Genomic DNA, 10,537 nt, shown 5'->3' on the forward strand with positions numbered 1-10,537 from the left:
CCATTAGTGCTGATGTGTTACAGTGTGTGGGGGAGCGCTGGGTCCTAGCGCCGCCCTTTCCATGTGATAACCGCCCCCTGTGAGCGCTGTCCGGCTGTGGAGATCCCCTGTAAGGACGGTTTCACCCGGCGAATTGGACTGAACTCTGCTGCTATAAGGATTCATGATGCTGTCTGTGCTGACGTCATGCCGAGACGGCTTGTTTCCATGGTTACAACCGCCCTGTAATCCGGCAGCAGTGGCTGTGCAGACCAAGTACTGTAAGGGCATGACCACTGCCGGTGGGTTGCAGGGTGGTCGTAACCATGGAAACCAGCAGTGTATAATGTGATGGAAAAATGAATCCAGCCTTGAACGCATTGCGCCCGCACGGAATCCGGACCCATTCGGTACAATGAGTCTGTGCACATGAGCGGTGGTTTTCACGCATCACTTCTGCGTTGTGTAAAAATCGCAGCACGTTCTATATCGTGCGCTTTTCACGCAGCCCCGGCCCCACAGAAGTGACTGGAGCTTCAGAGAAAATCGCTTCGCATCCGCAAACAAGTGCGGACACAAAGCGATGTTCACTGATGGTTGCTAAGAGATGTTCATAAACAGTCCGTTTTTTATCACGCGCGTGAAAAAGGCATCAGTGCGCCGTTCACCCGCGCGATAAAAACTGAACGCGATGGCAGACAAAACTGACTGAACTTGCTTGCGAAATTGCGCAGTTTTCACTGAACGCATCGGGACATGCTCGTCTGCAAGGGGCCACAGAGGCTGTCCGCTTAGAGCCGTCATAATAGAAGTCCACGGGCAGCAGAACGGATCCGTACGGTTTCCTGTCGACAGAACTTTGTTTTCCGTCCAGTATAACGGAAACCGGACGGATCCGTTCTGCTGCCCGTGGACTTCTATTATGACGGATCTAAGCGGACAGCCGCGGAGGTCGGGCGGCGGTAAACGATTATTTCAGTAATCGAGTTATCTAATAAGAAAAAAATTATTAATAGACGGTTTACCTTTATGAAAACTCATCGGAGCCCAACACCATTCGTCTCCCCCCGTGTGATCAGCCCCCCCCCCCCCCCCATTGTGCCATCATCAGCTCTCCCCCCCCCCATTGTGCCATCAGCTCCCCCCCTCATTGTGCCATCATCAGCTCTCCCCCCATTGTGCCATCAGCAGCCCCCCCATTGTGCCATCATCAGCTCCCCCTCATTGTGCCATCAGCACCCCCTAATTGTGCCATCATCAGCTCTCCCCCCCATTGTGCCATCAGCTCCCCCCCTCATTGTGCCATCAGCTCTCTCCCCCGTGTGATCAGCCCCCCCCCATTGTGCCATCATCAGCTCCCCCCCCCCTCATTGTGCCATCAGCTTTACTCCCCCCATTGTGCCATCAGCTCTCCCCCCATTGTGCCATCAGCACCCCCTATGTGTGCCATCATCAGCACCCCCTCATTGTGCCATCATCAGCTCCCCCCCATTGTGCCATCATCAGCACCCCCCCATTGTGCCATCATCAGCTCCCCCCCCCATTGTGCCATCAGCACCCCCTCATTGTGCCATCATCAGCTCCCCCCATTGTGCCATCAGCACCCCTCATTGTGCCATCATCAGCTCTCCCCCCCATTGTGCCATCAGCTTTACTCCCCCAGTGCCATCAGCTCTCCCCCCCCATTGTGCCACCAGCTTTACTCCCCCATTGTGCCATCAGCTCCCCCCCCATTGTGCCATCAGCTCCCCCCCAATTGTGCCATCAGCTCCCCCCCAATTGTGCCATCAGCTCTCCCCCCCATTGTGCCATCAGCTCTCCCCCCCCATTGTGCCATCAGCTCTCCCCCCCATTGTGCCATCATCAGCTCTCCCCTCATTGTGCCATCAGCTTTACTCCCCCCATTGTGCCATCAGCTCTCCCCCCCCATTGTGCCACCAGCTTTACTCCCCCAGTGCCATCAGCCCCCCCCCCATTGTGCCATCAGCTCCCCCCCCATTGTGCCATCAGCTCCCCCCCATTGTGCCATCAGCTCTCCCCCCCATTGTGCCATCAGCTCTCCCCCCCATTGTGCCATCATCAGCTCTCCCCTCATTGTGCCATCATCAGCTCTCCCCCCATTGTGCCATCAGCTTTACTCCCCCCATTGTGCCATCAGCTTTACTCCCCCCATTGTGCCATCAGCTCTCCCCCCATTGTGCCATCAGCTTTACTCCCCATTGTGCCATCAGCTCCCCCCCCATTGTGCCATCAGCTCTCCCCCCCAGTGCCATCAGCTCTCCCCCCATTGTGCCATCAGCTCCCCCCATTGTGCCATCAGCTCTCCCCTCATTGTGCCATCAGCTTTACTCCCCATTGTGCCATCAGCTCCCCCCCCTCATTGTGCCATCAGCTTTACTCCCCCAATTGTGCCATCAGCTTTACTCCCCCAGTGCCATCAGCTCTCCCCCCCCTTGTGCCATCAGCTTTACTCCCCCAGTGCCATCAGCTCCCCCCATTGTGCCATCAACCCCCCCCCCAATTGTGCCATCAGCTCCCCCCCATTGTGCCATCAGCTTTACTCCCCCCATTGTGCCATCAGCTCTCCCCCCTTGTGCCATCAGCTTTACTCCCCCAGTGCCATCAGCTCCCCCCCATTGTGCCATCAGCTCTCCCCCCCCCATTGTGCCATCAGCTCCCCCCCCCCTCATTGTGCCATCAGCTTTACTCCCTCCATTGTGCCATCAGCTCTCCCCCCATTGTGCCATCAGCTTTACTCCCCATTGTGCCATCAGCTTTACTCCCCATTGTGCCATCAGCTTTACTCCCCATTGTGCCATCAGCTCTCTCCCCATTGTGCCATCAGCACCCCCTCATTGTGCCATCATCAGCTCTCCCCCCATTGTGCCATCAGCTTTACTCCCCCAGTGCCATCAGCTCTCTCCCCATTGTGCCATCAGCTCTCCCCTCATTGTGCCATCATCAGCTCTCCCCCCATTGTGCCATCATCAGCTCTCCCCTCATTGTGCCATCATCAGCTCTCCCCCCATTGTGCCATCAGATCCCCCCAATTGTGCCATCAGCTCTCCCCCCCAATTGTGCCATCAGCTCTCCCCCCCCAATTGTGCCATCAGCTCTCCCCCCCAATTGTGCATCAGCTCTCTCCCCCCATTGTGCCATCAGCTCCCCTCCCCCCATTGTGCCATCAGCTCCCCTCCCCCCATTGTGCCATCAGCTCCCCCCCCATTGTGCCATCAGCTCCCCTCCCCCTTGTGCCATCAGCTCCCCCCCATTATGCCATTAGCTCCCCCCCTTGTGCCATCGAGCCCCCCCCCATTGTGCCATAGTCTCTGCTGCCCTGCTCCTCCCGACACCCGGATTACAGTGTCATTGGTTGCTATGACGCTTTGCACTCCGGGCGTCCGGCCTTAGTCGCGCCCCCACCCCCTCGGTTTCACCAACTTACCTTTCCAGCAGGGGCACTGCCGACACTCCATCGTCCCGCCACACAGCGCGTCAGAGCACGGCGTACGCCAGGAGGTCAGTGCAGCGCGGGACCATGGAGGTGCCGTGGAGTGTCCGGAGGCCCCTGCTGGAAAGGTGGGTATTCCGAGCGCAGCGGGAGTAACAGCAAGCGCTTCACTCCACTCCGTGGTCACATGACACAAACCAATGTTTAAGGATTTTTTGGTGTTGAGGCCCTACTCTACAGGTTTCCGTTTTGACTTCCGTCTTCTGGATTCGGTTATGTGAACCCGCCCTCCGTGGTGACAAACCCTTTAAGCCGTTGTCCTCTCTGTGCTGTATGAATCAGACCCCAGGGAATAAATAAAACTTTATTAACAAATTAAGAAAAATCAGGAACCGAAACCGCATGGACTGGAAAAGGTCCGCAGCACCACGTGATAGTCGGGTCAGTGTGGGCACATGCCCTGGTACAAGGCGGAGGATAATGCAGAGCCCACTGTGCGCAGTCCCCAGCGGCGGTGGATAATGCAGAGCTCACTGTGCGCAGTCCCCAGCGTCGGTGGATAATGCAGTGCTCACTGTGCGCAGTCCCCAGAGTCAGTGGATAATGCAGAGCCCACTGTGCACAGTCCCCAGCGTCGGTGGATAATGCAGAGCCCACTGTGCGCAGTCCCCAGCGTCGGTGGATAATGCAGAGCCCACTGTGCGCAGTCCGCAGCGGCGGTGGATAATGCAGAGCCCACTGTGCGCAGTCCCCAGCGTCGGTGGATAATGCAGAGCTCACTGTGCGCAGTCCCCAGCGTCGGTGGATAATGCAGAGCTCACTGTGCGCAGTCCCCAGCGTCGGTGGATAATGCAGAGCTCACTGTGCGCAGTCCCCAGCGTCGGTGGATAATGCAGAGCTCACTGTGCGCAGTCCCCAGCGTCGGTGGATAATGCAGAGCTCACTGTGCGCAGTCCCCAGCGTCGGTGGATAATGCAGAGCTCACTGTACACAGTCCACAGCGTCGGTGGATAATGCAGAGCTCACTGTGCGCAGTCCCCAGCGTCGGTGGATAATGCAGAGCCCGCTGTGCGCAGTCCCCGATGTCCATGGATAATGCAGAGCCCACTGTGCGCAGTCCCCAGCGTCGGTGGATAATGCAGAGCTCACTGTGCGCAGTCCCCAGCGTCGGTGGATAATGCAGAGCTCACCGTGCGCAGTCCCCAGCGTCGGTGGATAATGCAGAGCCCGCTGTGCGCAGTCCCCAGCGTCGGTGGATAATGCAGAGCCCGCTGTGCGCAGTCCCCAGCGTCGGTGGATAATGCAGAGCCCGCTGTGCGCAGTCCCCAGCGGCGGTGGATAATGCAGAGCCCACTGTGCGCAGTCCCCAGCGGCGGTGGATAATGCAGAGCTCACTGTGCGCAGTCCCCAGCGTCGGTGGATAATGCAGAGCTCACTGTGCGCAGTCCCCAGCGTCGGTGGATAATGCAGGACTCCCAGAACCGCTGTGAAGAGCCGATCGTGGAGGGCGGCTTCATTTATGGCACTGGAAGAACCAGCCACTATTCCATCATCATCATACTTCTGAGGTCTCGGCCGTGGCCTCCATAGACGTCATGTATTCCTATCACCTGATGAACCGTCCTGGGGGCACCCGCTGCTCCTCTCCTGCGCGGTCTCCGCTCATGCAGGGCACCTCCGTATATGAATGCTGCCCTTTGTCACAATGTAAAGGCTCCGGTGAAGACCTCCGCCCGATTCCTCAGCCGTCCTGGAGGTCGGGAATGTCGGACAGGCTCATGGGAGATCCCAGCTGTAGGTCCTCCTGAAGAATGGCCAGGTCTGCGGGGTTCATGCGATGAACATCCAGCCAGTCGGCCAGGAGCGATGCCGACAGAGGAGTGGAGTCCACCAGGCTGGAGGGTAAAGCACAAGGGTTACAGGAGGGGGACCCGCACCTATCCTTACAACGGAGCACTGCGCATGTGCGGCCGCCCTCCATTCATGCCTAAGGGAATTCTGACAATAGGTGAGCGCTGGCTCAGCCATTTCCGTCAGCCCCACAGAAGTAAATGTAGCAGTGGCCGCGCTTGCGCAGTGCACTTCTCATTCATCTCAATAAGGGCTCATGCACACGACCGAGGAGGCCGCACATGCGCAGTGCTCCCTCCAGCACTTTGTTGGCTTCGTTCTAAGAATAGGTGCAGGTCCCGGAGGTGAATAGAGAAGGACCGCGCCCCCTGTGTATAAACCGTTTTTCGGAGAGTGCCCCTAATGGTCAGGGATGGTAACTGTCCAGATCAGGTTGTGCACGGTGTATGTGGAACAGCTTGTGCGGGGTCCGAGCAGCTCCCTTCTGCCGCAGGCATCCAGAGCAGGTCCCGATGACCACCGGTAAAAAATGGCAGCTCTACCGACCGGGGAGCTAAGATTTAACCAGACTTTATTTTAGTAGATTGGGTCTTGGTTCAGCTCCGCGTTTCACCCTCGCTCCGTCTGCTTCTTCAGGCTGACCCGGAAGAGAAGCGCACACCGGGTCAGGAAATGACATCATTTGATTGACAGATACATTTGGGAGCATAAATAACTAAAAACATTGTGTAAACACATAAAAGCAATAAATCATTGCTAGTCTAGAAATACAAATGTACTCGCATCTGGAACACGGCGATAACACAGTCTAATGTACTAATTCTAAAAATAAAAAAGTGATGGGGGAGGGGGGGGCCGACATAAAATCATTATTTCTTATTCGATAGTGAGAGCCTGAAGAGGATGCATTCAGTATCTGCTATGAGGCCATTGAGCCCCTCCGGTACCGGCGTCTGCGGCGGAGTATCCCGGAGGATTCTTTACTTACTGATTGTTGGAATCTGTTTTTGGTGTTTGGAGGGATCCAGTCGATGGCGAGTTTCAGGACAGATATGTGGCGGTCGTGCTGAGTATCACAGTGTGCTTTCCAGTATTTATATTACTTCAGAGTTGTCCGTCCTACGTATTGCAGGGACGCTCCACAAGATGGAGAACAAAGGACGAGCCGCCGTCCAAGTGTCTGTGATAGACGAAGTGAAATCGGATTGTCCGGAGGAGATGTTCCTGCAGCAGAAACATTTTAGGTCTTCACATCCTAAAGTATTTGTGGGTATGCTGAATTATAAAAAAAAAAAAAAAAAAAAAAAATTCACTATACTCAGTGCCGAGATGTTTTTTTAAGTTATGTTCCTTCTGTATCTGATATTTGGTTTCTTTGGTAATATTTTTTTCAGTGGAATGTTCCGTTTTTTTGTGAAGATATTTTTTATTTCATTATGGGCAGTGTTACAGGCGGTGATACAATTCTATGTGAATTCCCAAATACCTTGGGGTAGAAAATTCTATCCCTATTTTGGCCCTAAAGTATAGTCTCTGCCCAGGGAAGCCCCCCGATGGTGGAGGCCCCCTGTCCCCGTACCTAAAGCCTGACTGAGCCCTGTTAAAACCCTACACTAATGTACGTATCTGATATGTACAAGTTCGTTTGGGTACAGGAAACAACCTTATACGCATCTATAGACAGTAAAGACCCCAACGCGTTTCCTCCGCATCTGGCGGTTCATCAGGGGGTGGTAATAATAAGTATTCGTAGGGATTAATTTGATACAAAACTGATAAACATAATGATAAGGTACTTATCTCCCCGAGTTCACATGTGGGATGGAGATATGCACGAGACCATGTCAGCGGATACGGATATGGAGCGCCCACCGGGCCTCGCACGCTGATGCATGGGGAGTAATAGCGGAAAGACTGTAACAGGGGATAGAAAATGAATCAACAAACATGAGGATCAATTCCCATAGAATTGTATCACCGCCTGTAACACTGCCCATAATGAAATAAAAAATATCTTCACAAAAAACGGAACATTCCACTGAATGACCCCATTCTGAAAAAATATTACCAAAGAAACCAAATATCAGATACAGAAGGAACATAACTTTAAAAAACATCTTGGCACTGAGTATAGTGAATTAAAAAATAATAATTCAGCATACCCACAAATACTCAGAGTACCATCAGAAATCACCGATGTGAAGACCTAAAAGGTTTCTGCTGCAGGAACATCTCCTCCGGACAATCCGATTTCACTTCGTCTATCACAGACACTTGCTCCTTCGTTCTCCATCTTGTGGAGCGTCCCCGCAATACGTAGGACGGACAACTCCGTGTATGAGACCCAGATAAAAAACCCACAGAAGTAATATAAATACTTGTGTCTCTAGACACTGTGATACTCAGCACGACCGCCACATATCTGTCCTGAAACTCGCCATCGACTGGATCCCTCCAAAGACCAAAAACAGATTCCAACAATCAGTCAGTAAGGAATCCTCCGGGATACTCCGCCGCAGACGCCGGTACCGGAGGGGCTCAATGACCTCATAGAAGATACTGAATGAATCCTCTTCAGGCTCTTACTATAGAATAATAAATAATTGTTTTAACCGAAAATAATGATTTTATGTCGCCCCCCCCCTTTTTATTTTTGATTAGTACATTAGACTGTTATCGCCGTGTTCCAGATGCGAGTACATATATATAATATCAATGATTTTTATGTGTTTACATTATTTATGCTGCCAAACGTATCTGTGCACTGAACCTGTCAATCCAATGATGTCATTTCCTGTTTTTTTTGTATAAATCCCGGTGTGCGCCGCTCTTCTGGGTCAGCCCGAAGAAGCAGACGGAGCGAGGGGGAAACGCGGAGCTGAACCAAGACCCGATCACTGTGTTTATGTCTAGTTTTAGGGTCCATTCACACATCCGTGTGTTTTGCGGATCCACAAAACACGGACACCGGCAATGTGCGTTCAGCATTTTGCAGACCGCGCATCGCCGGCAATTGCGGACAAGAATAGGACATGTTCTATTTTTTCGGGAACGAAATTGCAGACCCGGAAGTACGGATCCGCAATTCCGGATCCGGGCAGCACATCGTGCGGCCCCATAGAAATGAATGGGTCTGCAATTCCGCAGCAGAATTGCGGACGTGTGAATGGAGCCTAATATGATTTGTGTGGTTAAATCTTAGCGCCCCGGTACTACTGCCATTTTTTACCTAAATTTACCTCAGGTCCCAGAGGTGGGACCTGCACCTATCAGACATTAGGGGGGAATTTCTGGGAATGATCCTCAGAATGCCCGGGCCCATCCTCTAGAGCCTGTGGGTATCTGGGGGGAGATGCAGGTGCCATGGAGCAGGTAAGTATGCTCTAGAGGAGGGGCCCAGGGATTCTGGGGGTCATTATAGGGATTGGATAACCCCTTTAACCCTGTAATCGGAGGGTAGTACATGGTGGACCTGGGAGGCGGTGCACCATCCACAATCCCAGCCGCCATAGTTGGGTGCCACAGTTTCATACAGCCGGCGCCCACCATGTACAGATCGGACTCAGCACCTTGTGACCAGCCGTGTACAGTTACCTCACTGTTCGGTAAGGGGTTAACATTATACCATGATGCGTGTGCGCTCACCTCTCACGGTTTTCTGGAGCCATCTCAAAGGACTGGTTCAAAAATTCCTCCAGGTCGAAGCCCACCCCATATCCAGCGCCGCTTCCTTTGGGGGTGACAGAAAAAAACGGGGGGCAACACATCCTCCACCTGAGAACGGAAAATAAAAAATAATCAGGGATTGGATTTATTTAGGGGTGGGGAGGGGGTCGCCATGAAGATCACCCGGCCAGCTCTGCTATGTCACCATGATAACATGGCTGATACCCTGTTATAATGAGGTGGGGACCCCATAGTCATTGTAGGGTTGGGAGGGGGGGGGGGGGGCAGGCCACACTGTCACATGAACACTATAAGACTGGGAATCTCTAAAAATTAAGAAAAGTAGGAAATTTAGAAAAGATGTCGAACATGAAGAAGCCTTCACTGCGCAGCGTCCCGTGTAGGAGCTGAGGGCAGGGGGCGCCGGTCTAACCTGAGACCTCGACAGCTGCTGCGTCACCAGGTTGATATCTGGAGAAACAGTGTTGGCGTCTGTGGTGTTGAAGGTGACGGCTGGAAGAGGTGGCAACTCCTGGGACTTGTTCTCCTGGATGTGACGATCCACCACCGCTCCTCCAGGGTAGGACATTCCAGAAACCTGCTGCGGGGGATGCTCCAGGTCAGAAGAGTTGCGCAGGAACAATGCAGGATCCACAGTGACGGAGCTGCTTTTCCTGTCTCTGGTATTGGACGCAGGCCAGCTGCCATCTTCATGCCCTCCTCTGTTCCACGTTGGGTTGAGCAGGGCAGGAGCAGGGAAAGGACCGGGTAAGACTTGTCCTCCAGCAATAAACTTCACATCTGCAGGAAGTTGTGGAGCAGCAGGAGTAGTCACTGGCTTCACATGAGGCGCCAACACCACCGGGCCGATCTGGAAGGCTGTAGGGGCCGGGGGCACATACCGGAGTAGGTTAGATACAGGGCAGGGATTTAAGCAGCGGGGAATGAACTGGATGTTGGGCGCAACGGACGGATTTGTGACGCTGCCATTCTGCTGGTTTCTGACCTCAGGGACTGGATTAATGTTAGTCACAGCAAAGACCGTCTGTGGTGGAAGAGGCTGGGCGACCGGGCACATCACTGCTGGATTTGGTACTGGGGCATTTTGGCAGATGGGAGGTGGAGGTGGCGGATGGTTCTGGTCAATCATCCGGTTCCAGCGCTCCAGAAGGTTCTTATCATTTTCACTCAGAACCAGCCCTCCAAATCCTTCCGCTTTCCTTATGTCACGACGTTCCTTCTCCTTCTGCTTCTTCTCTTTCTCCCGAACACGCTCTTGACGTCGCCTCCTCTTCTCTTCACGTTCCCGCTGACGTTCCTGGGCTGTTATTGGTTTCTTTATTTCAGGCGTTTCTGGAACCAAACACGGAGCATCTACAACAAAAAAAACAGCAAATTGTACAATAATATAACTACTATAATACTGCTCCTATGTACAGGAATATAACTACTATAATACTGCTCCTATGTACAAGAATATAACTACTATAATACTGCCTCCTATGTACAAGAATATAACTATTATAATACTGCTCCTATGTACAGGAATATAACTGCTATAATACTGCCTCCTATGTACAAGAATATAAC

The 10,537-nt window shown here is 53.0% G+C and overlaps 1 protein-coding gene across 1 annotated transcript in view; it reads right to left on the reverse strand.

Moving 5' to 3' along the window:
* Positions 1-3,828: 3,828 nt before the first annotated feature.
* Positions 3,829-10,537, reverse strand: part of LOC122945557 (mitogen-activated protein kinase 7-like) — a 14,353-nt gene continuing 7,644 nt past the window's right edge. The window contains exons 2-4 of the mRNA XM_044304621.1: positions 9,381-10,321; positions 8,927-9,055; positions 3,829-5,325 (exon numbers count right to left, since the gene is read on the reverse strand). Coding sequence (XP_044160556.1) covers positions 8,951-9,055; positions 9,381-10,321 — 1,046 coding nt within the window. The 3' untranslated portion in view covers positions 3,829-5,325; positions 8,927-8,950. The remainder of the gene's footprint in view (positions 5,326-8,926; positions 9,056-9,380; positions 10,322-10,537) is intronic.

This window comes from Bufo gargarizans, chromosome 8 (assembly GCF_014858855.1).
Source record: "Bufo gargarizans isolate SCDJY-AF-19 chromosome 8, ASM1485885v1, whole genome shotgun sequence".
Taxonomy (NCBI): Eukaryota; Metazoa; Chordata; class Amphibia; order Anura; family Bufonidae; genus Bufo; species Bufo gargarizans.